The sequence below is a fragment of the Cryptomeria japonica genome, chromosome 10 (assembly GCF_030272615.1).
Source record: "Cryptomeria japonica chromosome 10, Sugi_1.0, whole genome shotgun sequence".
NCBI lineage: Eukaryota > Viridiplantae > Streptophyta > Pinopsida > Cupressales > Cupressaceae > Cryptomeria > Cryptomeria japonica.
In genome coordinates, this window is record NC_081414.1 from 683,790,792 (window position 1) to 683,811,076 (window position 20,285).

The 20,285-nt window shown below is 36.3% G+C and overlaps 1 protein-coding gene across 1 annotated transcript; it reads right to left on the reverse strand.

Moving 5' to 3' along the window:
* Positions 1 to 19,276: 19,276 nt before the first annotated feature.
* LOC131063408 (uncharacterized protein At1g66480-like) lies at positions 19,277 to 19,894 on the reverse strand. Its single transcript, XM_057997216.1, has one exon. It carries the CDS (start codon positions 19,892 to 19,894, stop codon positions 19,277 to 19,279), a length of 618 nt encoding a protein of 205 aa, XP_057853199.1.
* Between the last annotated feature and the right edge of the window lie 391 nt (positions 19,895 to 20,285).

Here is a 20,285-nt window from a genome sequence, read left to right on the forward strand (position 1 = left end):
AGTAATTCTAAAGGCATTATAAAGTATGTTATGGTGTTGATTAGATACATTGTTAATACATTTTTGTTAATGCCTGTAGTGCTAAAAGATATTTTTTTTTCAATAATGATAGGATTTTGTGTGGTGTCATTTTTCTCTATGCATGTGATTTATAACATCCAATTGAGGTGCACCTTAGCGAGATTGCAATCGTTAAGATTTGTGACAATATGTTTTGTTTCACTTGAATCATGGCATTTTCTATTGTAAATCCATCAACCCCTATGATATAAATTTATATATTCACATTTTTATGAGGGCATATGTTCTAAAAGATATTTTTGTATCAATAATGACAACATTTTATGTGGTCTCATTTTGCTCTAAACATATAATTTATAACATTCAATTGCGCTGCACCTTAATGATATTATAACCATTAAGATTTATGGCAATCTTAGTGATATTGTAAGTTGAAACCATTAATATTTACGTAAATATACTTTATTTCACTTGAATAGTGGCATTTACTATTGTAAATCCATCAACCCTCTATGATATTCATTTTTATAATTATTTGTGTTTGTGACAATAAAATTCAAAGTTGAGGTTAGGACAAAAGTTTTACGTATTGTTCTACTTCTCACCCTCTCCCTTTTATTTGTTGTAACCACAACTCTTGTAAGAAAATTCAAAAGGGAATGAAAAATTCATATTTAAGAATTAACAATAACAATAATCAAATTGTATATAAAGACCATAGAATTAAAAAAAGTTGGAAATTCAAGAAATGTTTTCTCATTTCTTGACAATCGTCCTGACTTTTTATGGAGAATTGATCATCAGGGTTCAATCTGAAGCTACTGCACAAAAATTTACACTTAGCCATTCTAATGTTCACAATTTTTGTAGGTTTGAATGGAGTGCAAAATTTTGCATGGTCTCAATCATTTATTTAGACTACATAGTATAATATTTGGAATGTTAAAGAAGCGTTGGATTATATGTGGAATTCAGCTGAAATTTTACATAATTTTTTGGTTCCAATCTTTGTTCTAGGCATCAAAGAACTCATGTTCTTACCTCCAAATAATGTAGTAGCAAATTTGGTTTTGTAGGGATCTAACAAATAAATTGACTACTATCACTTACAGGGACAAATAAGATCACCATCCATTGTTCTTTCATATTCATTTTGGACTCAAAATAGGGGGTCAACTTAAGGAGATATGTACTTGTTATGCTTACTCCTTACATGCATAAAGAAGGCATTAGTAGTACATATGCAATAGAAATAGGACCTGATCATTATAGAAATAAAAATCGTTGTTTCTAACTTGTTTCAATGCCATTTGTAGAAATTTTGCAAACAAACATATTAGCATGTTTATGGCTTATCTTTACTATTATTAATCATGAACACATATTTAGCTTGATACAAAACAAGTAGACAAGTATTGCAAAAGCTTAGCATGCCTTAGTGCCTATATACTATAAAAGCAAAGAATACATAAAACTATTTAATATATAAAAGAAAGTTTAGAATTTATTAAATTACTAAGAGATTGATAATGCAAGGAACAAAGAAACTCTAGTAATGAATAGGTTACATGAAGAATTCATGTTTGTGATATCTAAAAGGGAAAGACCGATTGCTGTTGGAATAGACACAACAACATAGACCATTTTTAGAGGCTGCAAAATATTTATAATATGGTGCAAATACCATTTCTCTAGCTAATAAGATTTAAAATAGTGGATTACCAACTAGTCCAAATAGAACACAATATAATGTTACAAAAATTAGGGAAGGTATTGATGGAAACAGGGATCCAAATTTGGGGACTTTATGGACTTTGTAGGAGGAGGAGACTGGCGAACGGGAAATTCAAATTTCAAACATAGGGATGGTGGACTTTCTATGATTGGTGCTGGAGATCATGTAGGTTCCCAGGCATCCCAGGGTTCTGAGGGGGACAAGGCGACAATCAAATTGATGGAAGATAAAGATTCCAAAATTGGGGATCCACATGATAGAGGTAAAGTAAAGAAAGGGACGACTCTATTTAGAGTCAGGCCTTTAGTGCAATCTGGACTTCCAGAAGTTAAAAATCTTTCTGATCTGACGATAGGGATTTTTTCTATATCTGTACTGGATAAGCTGGTTGATTTCTTTGTTTCTGGCTTGGCTATGACTTTGGTTGGTTGTTTTGCTAGTTTTAGACCTAACATCAATGTCGTAAGGAACTTTATAAGGAGAAAAAGTGTTCTCAAAAGCCAAGTGGATGTGGTGGCTTTGCCTAGGGGTTTTTTCTCCTTTTCTTTTAATAATGAAGAAGATTTGAACAAAGCGCTCTGTGAAGGTTCGTGAATGTTTGGCAAGTCAACTTTGGCTTTACAGAAATGGGCTCCTAACTTACCGTTGAATGATTCTTTTTTCATGTCGGCTCTTGTGTACATGCATCTTCCTGGCCTTCCATTGGAGCTCTGGAATGAGGAGTTTTTAAAAGGGATTGCAGGCTCATTCACAAAATTCCTATCGATCGCCCTGATGACTGTAGCCAAATCTAGGTTGGTTTTTGCTCATATTTGTGTTAATGTTAATCAAATGACGGATATGCCTCAACCCATTGATATTTTGTCTAAACTGGGGAAATGGACCCAAGTGATTGAATATGAATCTCTCCCATTTGTGTGTTTTCATTGTAAAAAGTCAGGTCATTGGGAGAAATCTTGTCCATCTAAGAAGGGTAAGAATAGTAAAACTGATAGCAATCTAAAGCAGAAATGGAAAATGAAAGGGAAAAATGATGTTCCACCTTCATAGGTTATCCCTGAGAAGGAAGTGGCCGAGTTGGAAAATGAAGAAAAGAAGGGTATGAACAATAACAAGGAAAACTCTGATTGTGCCTGTTCTAATAGTCAAAAAGAAAGTAACAAGGAGGAAGAGAATGGTACCAAAGACCTAGATCAAAAGACTGAATCTACAAATTTGAAGGTTGATCTTATTATCCAGGGTAAAGATGATGATTTATCCAATGATGATGCTTCAACTTCATCTAATAATAAGGAAAAGAAGGAATACTTTAATGAAGCTCAGGACTGTAATGTCTCACAAATGGTTCCTTTGTTGTTATTAACCAATGGAAGTCCTAAATAGATTGGAAATATGATCCTTAACTCCTAATGCAAAACTCCTCCCATAAGCATGGAGATGGTGGGTCTTGAAGAAAATCCTAGTATTATCAGTATTAAAGAAGGCAACTCAAATAATGGAGGACCCAATGGAGGTATTTCAACTAGAAGAAAGAACAAGAAGGTTGCAGATGTTGGAAGTCAGAGCAAAAAATAGGGGAGACCCTCTTTAAAGAATGAGAGGGAACAGGAAAGCTAGAAGAACCGTGCTGATGGAGCACAAAGTTCCATTGAGTCAGCCTTATCCCCGGTTAAAGTATTAAGATAATTTCATGGAATATCAGAGGGTTGAATTCCCCCCACTAGCAAGATGTGTTGCATAATATTGTTAGAGATCATAAAATGGATGTAGTTCTTATTCAGGAAACTAGATGTGTAAGGATAAAGTGGAAAGAATTAGAATTTTCAAAAATAATGGTGTAATTGGAACAAGCTTGAAGGGTGCCTCTGGAGGCACAACTATCTTTTGGAATCAAAATTCTATAAAAGGTAAGGAAATTGCTTCAGGGGTTAGTAGGACCTCAGTTTTGCTTGAGCATATTAAGGATAACTTTGTCTGGGTTATCTCTAATATCTATGCACCAAATTATAAAGCTGGAAGAGCTAAATTTTGGAGGAGCTTGGCAAAAGAGAGACAGAGTTTTTCTGATAAAATCTGGATGATTATGGGAGATTTCAATAATCCTTTAAAAGAGGATGAAAATATGGGAGGCCTTCCTTTGCAGTTAGAGGGAAGACAAGATCTCATGGACTTTATTAATGATCAAGCTTTGATGGATGTGGATCTCAAAGGGACTAATTATACTTGGACCAATAGAAGAATTGGCCCTGATCTCATTCAAGTTAGGTTGGATAGATCCCCAATCTCTCTTGATTGACTCTCTAAGTATAATTTTTCTTTGGTGTCTATCACTAAGATTGGTTCTGATTATTATCCTATCTCTTTCATTGCCAATTCTACTTCCTCAAAGCATAATTTCCCTTTTAGATTTAAAAAGCTTGGTTGTCCCAACCCTCTTTGAAAAACTTTGTTTCTAAATGATGGAATTTGGAGGTTGAGGGTACTACTTTATTTAGAGTTGCCAAAAATATTAATATTATTAAAGCCAAAGTCAAAATCTAGAATAAAGAGACTTTTGGAGATATATTTAAAATGAAAGTCAATATTAAGACAGATATTAAAGAAGTTGAAGATAAAATTCAAGTGGAAGGTCATTCTTAGGATTTAAGGAATGCTCAAAATGGGATGCTTTCCAAATATCATGAAATTATCTCTAAGGAAGAAATTTTTCGGAGACAAAGATCAAGAGAGTTGTATTTGAAGGAAGGTGATAAAAATACCTATTTTTTCCATGTGACTACTCTTAAGCATAGAGCGGCCAACAGGATGTCCAGTTTATCCAACAATAGGGGGATTTTGAATGAAAATGAAATAAGAAAGGAAGTTGTGGATTTCTTTAGTAATCTTTTGGGAGGTGTGAATTCTCTAGATATGAGAAATCAATACCTTCTAGCTCAAGCTATCCTTTCCATTTTAAATGAGGATGACAACAAAAATCTCTCTAGGATCCCTTCAAATAAGGAGATCAAAAAGGTTGTTTTTTCCTTTCTTATAGACAAGTCTCCTGGTATGGACGAATTCCCTATGTTCTTCTTTCAAATTTTTTGGAATATTATGGAGATTGACATTTGTAATGGAGTTAAAGAATTCTTTGGATCTAGATGGGTTCTAAAAGAACTCAATGCTTCCTTTATTGTCCTCATTCCTAAGATCCCTAGAGCTAATTCTCTCAATAAGTTTAGACCTATCAGTCTTTCTAACTCGGTTTACAAGATAATAACTAAGGTGCTCACTTCTAGAATGTTGGATATCCTTCCTCGCATTATTGCTACCCAACAAAATGGTTTTGTCCCTGGTAGACAAATTCTGGATTCCATCATTTTAGTGCATGAGAATATTCATTCTCTAACTATTGCTAAGAAGCAGGGCTTTTTTCTTAAGCTAGACATGTCCAAGGCCTATGACAGAGTGAATTGGCAAATCCTTTTCAGAATTATGAAATCTTTTGGGTTTGGGGGAATGGTGATACATCTATGTTCTCAGTTGACTGGTACTACCTCTTCTACAATTATTATTAATGGATCTCCATCCAGTTTCTTCAAAAGTTCTAGAGGTCTAAGATAGGGGGATCCTGTCTCTCCTATCTTGTTTACTATCCTAGCAGAAAGTTTGGATAGATTTATTATGAGAAGTGTGGAGGAAGGGAAACTCAAAGGCCTCAAGCCTTCCTCGTCCAACTTAACCTATACTCATGAACAATTTGTTGATGACTCTATTACCATGGGAGAAGCTACCATAAGAGAAGCGATAAATATGAAGAGTGTCATGGATTCCTATGAAGCTACTTATGGGCAAAAAATAAATTGGGATAAGAGTTTTTTTTTCTTCATCAACACCCTTGTGGAAAGACAAAAAAGGATTGAAAGGATCCTTGGATGTAAAATTACTAAGTTTCTTTCTACTTATTTGGGTCTCCCTCTATGCTTAAAGCCTTCAGAGAATTTCTGGATGAAGCTGGTTGATAGATTTAGTTCCAAACTGGCTAGGTGGAAGGGAGCCCTCATCAGCCAAACGGGTAAGGTGATGATGCTTAAGGCTACCCTTCAAAATCTGCCTATCTATGCCCTTAGTTTGTTTAAAATCCCTAGGAAGTTTGTCGAGGCCATTGAAAGAAGTCAAAGAGTATTATTATGGTCGGGAGTGGAAGATAAAAACAGAATCCCCCTTATTGCATGGAATAATATTTGCACTCCTAAGGCTATTGGGGGTCTCAGAATAAGGAACATTATGACTATGAATAATGCTTTGTTAGCTAAACAAATTTGGAGAATGAAAGGGGAGGAAAGTGAATGGAATTCCATTTGGAAAAAGAAATACCTTCACATGCAACCATCTGATGAAGAATTTACAGATAAATCCTTTCTTGTGGAAGGCTCTGCAATTTGGAATGTTGTTCAAACGGCCAAAGTCTGGGTTGCTGCTGGAAGAAAGTGGAAACTGGGGAATAGAAGAATTATCAGATTTTGGGAGGACAAATGGCTTATGGATAAACCGCTGGAGGAAATCCCCATTCTTAATGAATGGAAAGACTGGTTTAAAAGCAGGTATGGAGACCTTGTTAGGGACTACTGGAGAAATGGTAAGTGGATTGAGTTTAGCCAATTTTGTCCGGGCTTAAGATTTTTGGAGACCTTTCTCTCTTCCAAAATCTTCATGGAGCATTCCGAGGATTGTATGATTTGGAAGGAAACATCTAATGGGAGATATTTTGTGTCTTCAACTATCTCTATTCATTACAAAGTTCTAGAAGAGATTCCTTTGTGGGCGAAAGTGTGGATAAAGCAGTTGACTCCCAAAATTAATATCTTCTTTTGGATTTTTATCCAAAATAAGGTGCTAACCCTTGATAATCTCCATAAGTGTGGATTTTTTTTTCCTAATAGGTGCTCTCTTTGCTGCAGGGAGGAGGAGTTTTCCTGCCATATCCTCTACCAGTGCAATTTTAGTATGAATATTTGGAATATTATTCTTAATAAGTAGAATTTGAGATGGGTTTTCCCGAACTCTTTGGAAGAGTTTTGGCTGCAATTGTATTGCCCTATCTCTAATTCTAAGAATGTTGAGATTTGGAAACTTATTCTCCCTATTGTCACCTGGAACATCTAGAAGGAGCATAACAATAGGATTTTCAGGGAAAAAAGTGCGAACCCTGAAGTGGTGGTGGATAAAATCTACAGAGGGATCCATGAATGCTTATATGGAATTGATACCGGTTTATCTACTAAAGAAGACTTTAATGAAAGATGGAAGCTTTCCAATAGTAGAAACAACAAGGATAAAGGTAGAGATGGTCTTTTCTAGTGCTTTCCTTCCCAGGAATGGATCGAGGCCAATTTCGATGGGGCTTCATAGGGAAATCTTGACAATGCTGGTTATGGGGGCATTGTCAGGAATTTTTTTGGAGTTGCCTTGTGGCTATTACTAACCCTTTGGGTAACCAAACTAGTCATTATGCTGAAGCTTCGACTGCCCTAAATACTCTGACTATAGCTAAAAATCTCAATCATGACAAACTATGGTGGGAGGGAGATTCTCTTAATATTATTAAATGCCTTAAGGGTGAAGTTGAACCTTTGTGGTCTATCAAAAATATCATTTTTAAGGCCAGAGAAATTATTACTAGCTTTAAATCAATTATTATTGAGCATGCTTTTAGGGAAAAAAATGTCGTAGCGGACGATCTTGCTAACCTTGGCGTTATTTTCAAAGAACAAAGCAAACAATATGACCTCTTAGGACACCATAGGACCCATAATGACCCAATATGGTGTCATAAGAGGTTGTATGTTTGCCTTAGGGGTCATATGGTGTCCCATGACCCCTTAGGACACCATATCACCCCTTAAGACACCAAAACGACACCATATGGTGTCATAATGGGTCATATGTTTTCCTTAGGGGTCATATGGTGTCCCATGACCCCTAAGGACACCATATGACCCCTAACAACATCATATGGTGTCATAAGGGGTCATATGACTGATAACAACATCGTATAGAGTTGTAAAGGGTCATATTGTGTCCTAAGGGTCATATGGTGTCTTGAAGGGGTCATATTGTGTCCTAAGGGATCATATGGTGTCTTAAAGGGGTCATATGAAACAATATGACAAATAACAAAACAATTTGGTATCTTAAGGGGTCATATGGTATCCTAAGGGGTCATGGGATACCATATGACCCATAAGGACAATATATGACCACTTATGACACCATATGACCCCAAACGACACCATATGGTGTCATAAGGGGTCATATGACCCATAACAACACCATATAGAGTCATAAAGGGTCATATTGTGTCCTAAGGGGTCGTATGGTGTCTTAAAGGGGTCATATGATACAATGTGACCCCTTAGAATACAATATGACCCATAATGGCAGAATTTAGTGTCTTAAAGGGTCATATTGTGTTCTAAGGGGTCGTAGGATACAATATGACCCCTTGGGATACCATACGACTCATAACGACCCAATATGATGTCATAAGGGATTGTATGTTGTCCTTAGGGGTCATATGGTGTCCCATGACCCCTTAGGACACTATATGACTCCTAACGACTCAATATGGTGTCATAAGGGATCATATGGTGTCCTAAGGGGTCGTAGGACACAATATGACCCCTTAGGACACCATAGGACCCATAACGACCCAATATGGTGTCATAAGGTGTTGTATGTTGTCCTTAGGGGTCATATGGTGTCTCATGACCACTTAAGACACCATATGACTCCTAACGACCCAATCTAGTGTCATAAGGGGTCGTAGGAAACAATATGACCCCTTAGGACACTATAGGACCCATAACAGCCCAATCTGGTGTCATAAGGGGTCGAATGTTGTATTTAGGGGTCATATTGTGTCCCATGAGCCCTTAGGACACCATATGACCCATAACGACACAATTTGGTGTCTTAAGGGGTCATATGACCCATAACAAAACCGTATAGAGTCGCAAGGAGCCATATTGTGTCCTAAGGGGTCATATGATGTTTTAAAGGGGTCATATGACACAATATGACCCCCTAGGACAAAATATGACCCATAATGACACAACTTGGTGTCTTAAGGGGTCATATGGTATCTTAAAGGGTTGTAGGACACAATATGACCCCTTAAGACACCATAGGACCCATAACAAACTAATATGGTGTCATAAGGGGTCATAAGTTGTCCTTAGGGGTCATATGGTGTCCCATGAACCTTTAGGACACCATATGACCCATAACGACACAATTAGGTGTCTTAAGGGGTCATATGGTGTTCTAAGGGGTCGTAGGACACAATATGACCCCTTAAGACACCATATGAATCATAACAAACCAATATGGTGTCGTATGGGTTCCCATGACCCCCTAGGACACTATATGACCCATAACGATATAATTTGTTGTCCTAAGGGGTCATATGGTGTCCTAAGGGGTCGTAGGACACAATATGACTCCTTAGGACACCATAGGACCCACAATGACACAATATGGTGCGATAAGGGGATGTATGTTGTCCTTAAGGGTCATATGGTGTCCTATGACCCTTTAGGACACCAAATGACCCCTAATGACCCAATAGGGTGTCATAAGGGATCATATGGTGTCCTAAGGGGTTGTAGGACATAATATGACCCCTTAGGACACCATATGACCCATAAAAACCCAATATGGTGTGATAAGGGGTCGTATGTTGTCCTTAGGAGTCATATGGTATCCCATGACCCCTTAGGACACCATATGACCCCTAACGACCCAATATGGTGTCATAAGGGTTCATATGGTGTCCTAAGGGGTGATAGGACACAATATGACCCCTCAAAAACCATAGGACCCATAACGACCCAATATGATGTCATAAGGGGTCGTATGTTGCGCTTAGGGGTCATATGGTGTCCCATGACCCCTTAGGACACCATATGACCCATAAAGACAGAATTTGGTGTCTTAAGGGGTCATATGACCCATAACAACACCATATAGAGTCGTAAAGGGTCATATTGTGTCCTAAGGGGTCATATGATGTCTTAAATGGGTCATATGACACAATATGAGCCCTTAGGACACAATATGACCTATAACGACTCAATTTGGTGTCTTAAGGGGTCATATGGTGTCCTAAGGGGTCATATGACACAATATGACCCCTTAGGACACCATAGGACCCATAATGACCCAATATGGTGTCATAAGAGGTTGTATTTTCACCTTAGGGGTCATATGGTGTCCCATGACCCCTTAGGACACCATATGGTTTCATAAGGGGTCATATGTTGTCCTTAGGGGTTATATGGTGTCCCGTGAGCCCTAAGGACACCATATGACCCCTAACAACACCATATGGTGTCATAAGGGGTCATATGACTGATAACAACATCGTATAGAGTCGTAAAGGGTCCTATTATGTCCTAAGGGGTCATATAGTGTCTTGAAAGGGTCATATTGTGTCCTAAGGGGTCATATGGTGTTGTAAAGGGGTCATATGAAACAATATGACCCCTTAGGACACAATATGACCCATAACAACACATTTTGGTGTCTTAAGGGGTCATATGGTGTCCTAAGGAGTCGTAGGACACAATATGACCCCTTAGGACACCATAGGACCCATAACGACCTAATATGGTGTCATAAGGGGTCATCTATTCTCCTTAGGGGTCATATGGTATCCCATGACCCCTTAGGATACCATATGACCCCAAACGACACCATATGGTGTCATAAGGGGTCATATGACCCATAACGACATCGTATAGAGTCTTAAAGGGTCATATTGTGTCCTAAGGGGTCGTATGGTGTCTTAAATGGGTCATATGGCACAATGTGACCCCTTAGAGTATAATATGACCCATAACGACACAATTTGGTGTCTTAAGGGGTCGTAGGACACAATATGACCTCTTAGGACACCATAGGACCCATAATATCTCTCTCCCTCTCCCCTAATCTCTCTATCTCTCTCTCCCTTCCCCCTCCCCATCTCTCTATTTCTCTCTATCTCTCTATATCCCCCCTCTCTCTCTCCCCTAATCTCTCTCTCCCTCTCCCCTAATCTCTCTATCTATCTCTCCCTTCCCCCTCCCTCTCTCTCTCTCTCTCTCTCTCTCTCTCTCTCTCTCTCTCTCTCTCTCTCTCCTAATCTCTCTCTCTCTCTCCCCCCACTCCCCCCTCTCCCTCTCCCTAATATCATATACTAATTTATTTATAAATTAATATATTAAAATATTATATATTAGTATATTAATAAACAATAGATTAATTATGTGCAAATTTAGTAAGTGAATTTACTTATTAAAATCGGATATGCAATATAATCGAATATCCGTTATTTGTTATAAAAATTTCAAATTTAAATTTTGGCTTGGGAATTCTTTGGGATTTGGCTTGGAAGTGACAAGCCTGGAATGTCAATTGAAAAAATGTGTTTTTCTGTATTCATTGATTTTCCAGATTTTACACTGGTGGCTGAGGACTTTTTTTGTAGCCAAAATTGATAAAACGAAAAAGGATTTTTTAAGGAAGTTCTCAGATTTCCAACAATATAAGGCTTGTCTTATTTTGACTTTAATAAATAATTATTATTTATTTTCTAATTGAATTATCATAATAGTCCTAATTGATAGAGTGATTGAAAAACACTCATAACTTTCAAACGGTATAACATTTTTTGAATTTGAAACATGCATCACATCCTATGCTTCATCTACTATAGGGAAAAATTAAAAAAAAAATATTCATAAGGTTTTGACCAAGTTAAGGTGGTCAGATGTAGAAGTTTCTGAATTTCTAAAAAATTTTGGTAAAAAATCATAAATAATTATTTACTTTATAAAAAATTATTAAAAAATATGTGTCACATGTGGACATGAGTCTAATACTTATATTATAAATATTATAAAAAAATATTATGATTTGATTGTGATTAGGGTGGTTAGACATACGTCTACTGCTTATCTTTTTCCTGAAATTTTAGTACCACTGCATTGAAATTTTAAATTTTCATCAAATAAGAGTTTTTATTTTCAAAAAACAACTAGTAGCTTAGAAACTAAATTCAATTTTCTATACATTCTCTTCTTACATATTTTAAAAATAATTTTCACAACTTATTCAAATTTTCATGTCAAGTTGCTTAACTTTGATCTTCTGAAATTTCATTGCCACTTAAGGACCCATTTTGGCACACCATGATCTTGCATATACCCATGAACCAACTAGAGACAGAGGTTTTTGAGACTTCGGAGAATTTGGGATAGCTCCCCTTTTCTTTCCTTGGTTTCTGTTGGGCTTTTTTTTTTGTTGTTGGTGCTAGGCTATTGATGTCTCTGATTTTTTCTATACGTAGCATTTTGTTTAACTGTTAAGATTTTCATGTCTTTGTCTGGTTCTCACCTTTTGTATAGGGTATTGGGTCCCTTCAAAACCTATTTTTTTCATAAGAAAAAACCTAACATCCTCTTTTTTTATTAGTCTCAAGCACACTATCTTTCACTCATTCTAGAGAATTAGATACCACCAATTGCACTACAACCACTTTATCCTTTTTTGAGGTCTCTGAGTTTTTGTGTCCTAAGTCCATATAGGGGGAGCAATATTGATTATCTTATGAAGATATTCTTTTTTTCAACCAATCATGAACCCTCATTAAGACCATTGAAGGCTTTGTAATATATTCCTTCATTTTACTCCCCTTAGCCTCAAAACTCTTTGTGTTAGATCTACCTAGGTGATGTAAACCCTTCATAGACTAAGTCTATTTTTTAGCCAAATTTTTTACAATTAGGACTGTGATGACCATACCTCCTATAAATTTGGAAAAAATCCCTTCCATTTTGATATTCAATAGGCTACTACCAACAACCAAACTTGGAGTTCAAAGTAATGCTAGTAGGAAGGATTGAATTCACCACCACATTAACACAAACCCTAGCAAAGATCAATCAATACTTTTGTTGGATGATCTTATCAATAGCTAGGATATAGACAAATGAGTTAGCAATCTCCTTAAAAACCCTCATAATCCAATACTCCAAAGATAAGGCAGGGAGATGGATTCAAGTAGGATAAGAAATTGTAAAAATTGCTACCCTAGGTCCATGGACCTCTTGTAAGCACTTTAGTAAGATTTTCTTCAGTAACAAAATTTAACAAAAAGCAAACATTTTCCAAGGCATTCATATTGACACTACCTTTAAGTTTCCAGTTTGAATCAACCCAACTCATAACCTGATCAATATTGTGCCTAAAGGCAATAAACATATGAATTATCAAAGATAACCTTAGTTCAACAATCATAGAGTTAAACAAATCATCTAGAATATTCACCTCTAAAACATTTACCTTACAAGAAGTCTTTGGAGCATCTAATGATATCCTCAAATTGTATGGCTAGATCTATTACCAACGAACTTTTCCACATAAGAAACAAGGTCTTCCTTAGTAAAAGAGAAACCCAAATTGTATGGCAGAGAGATGGGAGAATAATCCATAGATCTTCCACTCTTTTCAATATTGTTTCCTTTATTTAAAGACAAACAAATCAAAGGGGAGGCCTCCAAGGGCCCCCAACTTGCCTTTCCTACCTTCGACCCTATAAGAAACAACAATAGACTACAAAAGTCACTAAACCCTAAACTCTAGTTACAAACATCACAACAATGCAAAATCCCCTCTTGAAATAAAATATTATAATAACTAAGGAGCTTTTAACAAGATACACAAGTACGTAAAGGTCTCTTAATAGTTTAATAAAATGTGTTCTTCCTAAAGAAAAAAGATCAAACCAAGAATTAAACCTAAACAATATTTTCTCATGAACACTTTACAAATTCATTTTAAACACCATGTTTTAGTAGTTATACAACTCATTACTAGTCCTATGTTTTTATAAGCTCATGTTGCCCTTATGTTGCCCTTAGTGGTCATTATTTTCTATAGAATAAGACGCTCCTACTAGTATTATGCTTTACACTATATGTTATTTGTTTCCAGCAATAAAGTTTTGCATCATACTATGAATTATTAGCATAATAAATCTATAATGTGAGAAATTCAATCTCTTTTTGTTTGTATCTAGAACAAGACCATTGATATACACATTGATTGATAAACAATTCTCATGGAAAATGCTTCAACTAGGCTATTTACAACATACACATATTAAAAAAATCTTTCCGAGCATTGTAGCACCATCATCATGGTATTTTCAAGAATATCTAGGCATTTCAATTTGAATAGAAGAAGCTCGTTAAATTTCGCACTTGATAACAAATTACTTAGATATTTTGAATATAATTGTCATTTTGAAAAATTATGAATCTAATGCGACCAACACGTTAATAGAATGGCAAACACTATAACTGTTGTTGCATCTGCCTGTCATTATTCAACTTTATCTTCTTCCAAAGCCCTCCCCACGAAAAAAATAGCCTATCTGCAATCCTTGCATGAAAAAAGTGCGACCGCTGGTATTTCCATTTATAAAGACAGACCCTCCTCTTCACGATAGAAAGCAAAACAAATACTGTATTATCTTCACCGGTCCCAGAAATTCGTGTATCCGATGATGGCTCACAATTCAGAGCATACTTTCAAGCCTAGATTTTACATTGATGGGTATCCCGGAACGGACCCTTCTTGGCTGATTATCCAACTTTGGCAATTGAACAAGAAAATAGAGGTGCTTAGCGTTAAGAGTTGCAGATCCATCAAGAGGTTTTGCTCTGACTCCCATATGACGAACTGCTTCTGAATGCAAAATGACATAGCCTGGATAATCTGCGAGGATGTCACTTACTAGGAGAGGCCCCTACAACTTCAACACTTGACCATCTAACTTCATGATCTTAACACGCCCATGATGTCCTCTGATAAAACTGCATTGCCCATCAAGTCCAATTTATTATTGGGAGCACTAACACTTAAATGTTTTGTTTCAGAATTTGAGAAAAAAGACGTACGAGTAAAAGATAATTTTTCTATAGTCAATGATAAGAAAGTTTTTAGATTTGTGTTGTTTAAAAAATGTTTTTAATATTTTGAATCATGCTAACTAAGATTTGGTAGTAGTTTTGGATGAATCAATAATTGGTGTTGTAGCTTTTCCATCTTGAACAAATGGAGATTTCTATTTTCCTAATGTGACAATGGAAATCATTTCTAATAGTAAGGGGCCTTTGTTTAGGATTGTGTATGACAGTTCTAGTCATGAAATACCGTCCTAACATATTTATGAATGTGTCTTTCTTATTAAGATCTTTGACCCTCTTAGTGCACTAACTACTAGTCACATGGTGGATTTCAAGGTGCATGTGGATGATTCTTAGAGGAGACTATAAAAGGATTTTGGGTTCTCAACTACAAACAATGGGATTCACATTGTGCCTACTTTGCATTTGGGTGTTATTAAGCCTTTTTTATTTTGCCTGTCTCATTCTAATAGATCTTATGTGAATGTGGTGCATAGTGAACCCTCTACAAAATTCTCTCACCCTCTTTAGAAAAAGAAAACATGTATTATCTATGTTGTTGATGCTCTTGTGGTGATTCTAGGGTGGGAATTGATGGATGGCCAATCCTTCCACACAAATGAGGGTTTTGTTGTAGATTTGGCTATTTATGTCCTATTCTCTTGGATTTGCATCATAGGATTTCTAAGATTTCCACTCCACTTGCTCTTGGTAAGAAAGACATTTATCGCTATACTAGAAGACATTTTGGATTCTTTTGACAATAGGGATGTTGTGTTAGGTATTGGTGGTTGGATGTGAGGCGTGTACACTCTATCAACCTTTCTACAATTTCCCTCTTTCAAGTCTCTAAAAGAATACATGGAGATATAATGCTAGCTTTGTTGTGTTTTCCTTATCTAACCTCAAAATTTTAGTCAAATCACACTTTGATGTCATTAGGAATTCTCTAGTCGCTTCCTTAAGGCTAACTTTGTTTCTCTAGATTTAATTAATGCCTTCTTCTCATGTACATTAGTGGAAGTTGACCTATCATTTGATTTATCTTGTCAAACTATTTTACAAGTGAATGAATAAACTTAGAGTTAGTCTATTAATTATGTGTGCATCCGCTTTAAATGGAGATTTTGCTTCAAAGAACTAAGCATTCATCTTCTATGTTATTTGCAGCTCATCCTTCTCTACTTGGTGCAAAATTCACTTTCCCACCACATTTTTATATTTTTATAAAATTTGATCTTTAATTCAAGTGAATGAGAACCACATTCTTGCCTTATAGTACTTGTAAAGAATTTCATAAAGCTTGAAACAAAATTGAAAATATTATATGACATAAAAGATAAAGTCAAAGGCTATCAAATTGAAAATGAAATCATGAGACTTGACCAAAAGAACTTTGACAACATTTAAGATTATATCCTTAATATTAATGATATAATAACAAAATATAAATAATGTAGATTTGAGAAAAAGGTTATTTAGTTAGTTTACAATGCAATGACAAAATTTAGTCCTAAATATGCAACTTTATTTTTTAGCTTTTATACTATAAATATAATTATATGAGATATGCATATAATACACCTTCATTTTAGTCTTTTTATGAGATTATATTATGTAAATAATAGAATCTTCCTTCTATGGATTTAAAAATGTCATCACAAACTTAGGCTTTGTTAGCTAGCCAGTTCAAAGAATAAAAGTAATGTAATAAGATAGAAAAGAAATCAAATAACAATCTGCATACAAATCAAGCATAGAATATATTATTTTTTAAAGGAGAATTCATCTAATAAGGAGAATCCTATTTGTGCACATTGCAAGAATATTGGACATAAAAACATTCTTGTTATAAGAACATAGATGAATTGAAATATCATTTTAAAAAGAATCACATTGGTCTACCTTCTATAATATTTGAGTCAACTCCTTCCCATTCAAAAAAATCTAATAAGTGAAAAAACCATCTTTCTTTTACTTCTACATAAAAAAGGAAATTTTATTTTTGCTTCTATAGGTCTTAGACTAGGGAGACGATTTCTAAATTCAAGAGCATCACATCATATGGCCTATTCATAGCCTACATTCTCTTCTTTCGATTCTTATGTTATCTCACCTATTTATTTATATGACATATTAATAATAACATAATTTAAATTTTTATTATGTATCTAAGAATGGGGTGTGAGAGAGGAGTTGGGGCTAGGGTTTCTAGAGAAGATATAGATGATGAAGATGATGGATATTTAGATGATGGGGGTGATCTTTCTTGTTGTGGCCTGATCTTGATCATCTCCTTTTTGGGTTACCATGCTTTGTCTGCTTGGTGTGTGGGGAAAGCTTCTCTTATTCTCGTATTTGTTCCTTTTTGGATTTTGGAGGACCCCTTTGCTCTTCTCCCTCCTCTTTTTAGTTGGAGCGGGGGAGGGGTGGGGCCATTTTTGGGTCCTCTGTTGTTGTTTTCCCCTCGATAGGCCCATTCCTATTTTGCGGGTTTGTGGCTTGGTTTGGAGGGTATTTTTTGTGTGTTATCTTGATGACAGTGATGTTTTTCCTCCCCTTTCTATAGGATGTTTATGGATGGCCTACATTAGTCAATCCCCTATTTACTTTGTCCACTGGATATGTGGTTGGAGAATGTTTGTTCACCAATGTACTTTCTATGAACTAGACATGGTTTGTGTTGCTTCTTGCTTTGTGTTCACTAGTTGTGCTCTCTTTTGGCAAGAGAGTTCTCTTCCTGCTTTGTGTTGATTGTACCTACTCTATTTGGATCACAGAGGGACCTGATTTTGATAGTTGGTGTGGTGCAAGGCTCTACTACTTGTCCCCCCAAGTAGACGTGGTCAGATTTTCATGTTTGCCCTCTACTCTTTTTTTGGGATATTTGACTTTTTTTTATGCTTTTTGGATTTTGTGAAAGGATGTGAGTTCACAGCTCCTATGGAGGTGGTTGTTGTGTCTTTGGTTGCCCCTATCCTTTTTGGGGGTTATGTGGTTTGGCAACTGAGCCTATGATCCTATTGAGGTGGACTCTTGGGGAGTTGTTGGGAGATTGACCTCTAGGCTATCTTGGGGTAGAGGGTATTGTGGGTTCTCTAAGGTTCGTTTCTTCTTCAATTATGGATGGTTTCCCCTTTGGTGTTAGTTATTTTAATTGGTTTGTGGGTGGGCATTGGTTGCAAACGAGGGTTAGTTACCCTAAGGGTTCTTAACCAATGTGTGCCTCCCTTTCATCATGCTCACTATGGTGCTAAGTACAGACTTCCTTTGTTGGATTCCTCCCTCTTGGACTTTGACACTCGCCTCCTCTATCCTCTGCCCTCCTAGATCCAGCTGCTCTCTAGGGGGGATGTTCTTAAATGTTATGGATCTCTAGGTGGAGAAGGACTTTTTTGTTCGTTTGGTGTCTCATAGAGGCTCTACTGCAATTGCACCAATAGAGGTGGTTCACTTTGTTGTGTTTGTAGGTAAAACGTTTCGGTGTGCCTTTCAAAACCTGCTAGTCATCTTTTGTTTCCTTCATTGTTTGGTCAGTGCAAGGGTTATCGTTTGGTTCTTGGTTCAGGGTGCTTTACTAAACCCCTTTTCTCTAAGAATGACACCCTACCGAGGGCTTGAGACCCTTGTTCCTGCCGGTTGGGTGCCCCAATCAAAAGTGATGCTCTCAAAAAAAAGGGTGTCATCTTTTTTGGTGTCAAGTGATCTCATAGCTTGTGAGGTCTTCTTGGTTATGTAAGGGTACGAGCCCTCTCTCGCTTTTTACTAATCAAAACATAATTCAAATTTATAAATATTTTTTCATTTCATTCATATATGATATTTGAAAGTACTAATTCAATAGTTTTATAAGATTTATGCATTGACCACTTTAGAATCTAATCTTATGAAAAAAAGATAAAAGAATTTTGTATACCACCTACCTTTCATATACCTTCTTTTACTCACTTATGATCTTTAAAATTCATTCATTAAATAATTACAAATTTTCAAACATGTAATCTATGAAATTCATTCCAATAAATTTGTACTATATTTCGTGAAGCTTGAAACCTATATATACCATCACCTACAATTTTTTTATTATATAAACAATTATATGTAATTATTCATGTAAAGACTATCTTATTTATCAAGACATGCTCTCCTTTTCACAATAGAAAGCAAAACAAATACTTACCACTACTTAAATCTGAAAGAATTATATACAATAGATCAGACGGGCTGAATTTTCCTGCAACTTTTTCATACAATGGTCTCCACGTAACTCAAAACTCCCTGTAATGAATCTGCAGTTTACACGTCTACAGATTTTTCTGTTCTTTACAGAAGGCAATATGTCATCCCTAAAACGCATTGTATGCACTTAGAAGGCCTTTCTATTGTGCATTGGCGAAACCTCACATGCTTTACCTATGATAGATAAAAAAAAAATTATCACAACCGTGCTTTATTAATTCATTACAGTGCTGAAGCAAAATATCATCTAAGCAAAACCGTAGGAAACGATAAGGACGTGGTATTTTTAACAAGTTTCAGGTACGCTTTCTAGGGAGGGCTTCCATGGCAAATTGTCTTCCTTTGGCTCCAAATCTTTCTTCACCTTTCCTCTCTCCATTTGCTCGAATTTCGCATGGTTGAGGCATGAATTTAGGATTCTTTCCACTGTCTCAGATCTGTCTTGGCTCTCTGCCATCATTTCAAGAAGTTGAACTTTGCTAAACCGGACTTTAATCCGAAGAACTCCATTATCTTCACTGGTCTTAGAAATTGTTGTATCTGATGATGGTTCACAATTCGTGTGAGAAATATCAGAAATGGATCTCCGCGTTAAGAGCATACTTTCAAGCCTAGACTTTGGATTCGTGGGTATCTCAGAACGAACCCTTCGTGTCTGATTCTCCAACTTTGGCAATTGAACAAGAAAATAGAGGTGCCTAGCGTTGAGAGTTGCAGATCCATCCAGAGGTTTTGCTCTCACTCCCATATGACGAACTGCTTCTGAATGCAAAATGACATAGCCTGGATAATCTGCAAGGATTTGATTTACTAAGAGAGGCCCCTTCACCTTCAACAATTGCCCATCTAACTTCATGATCTTAACACGCCCATGATGTCGTCTGAACAAAATTGCGTTGCCCATCATGTCCAATTTGGGAAACTAATTTTGGATAACAAGAACTTCTATTGTTGGGTGTTTTTAAGCCTTTTACAGATATATCGATAGGTAACGACTATTTTCAGGTCCATGAGGAACGTGTTTATGAACATGCGGGGGAAGATTATTTGCGCCGGTCAACATTCAGCAGCATGGATTCGAAATAGTTTTGGAATAACACGTTCTTTACCCATCTCAGACCGCAAAGTGAGGGGATGAATGCTTCTTTTCGTAATGATGCTCGCTCTCTCTCCACAAACAAGGGTTTGGTTCCATATTTATCCATTTGTGGCTTACTCTCTTAGATTTACATCATTGGATTTGTAGGTGTTGGACCCCACTTGTTTACTGTAGGATACACATTTACCCTTATGCC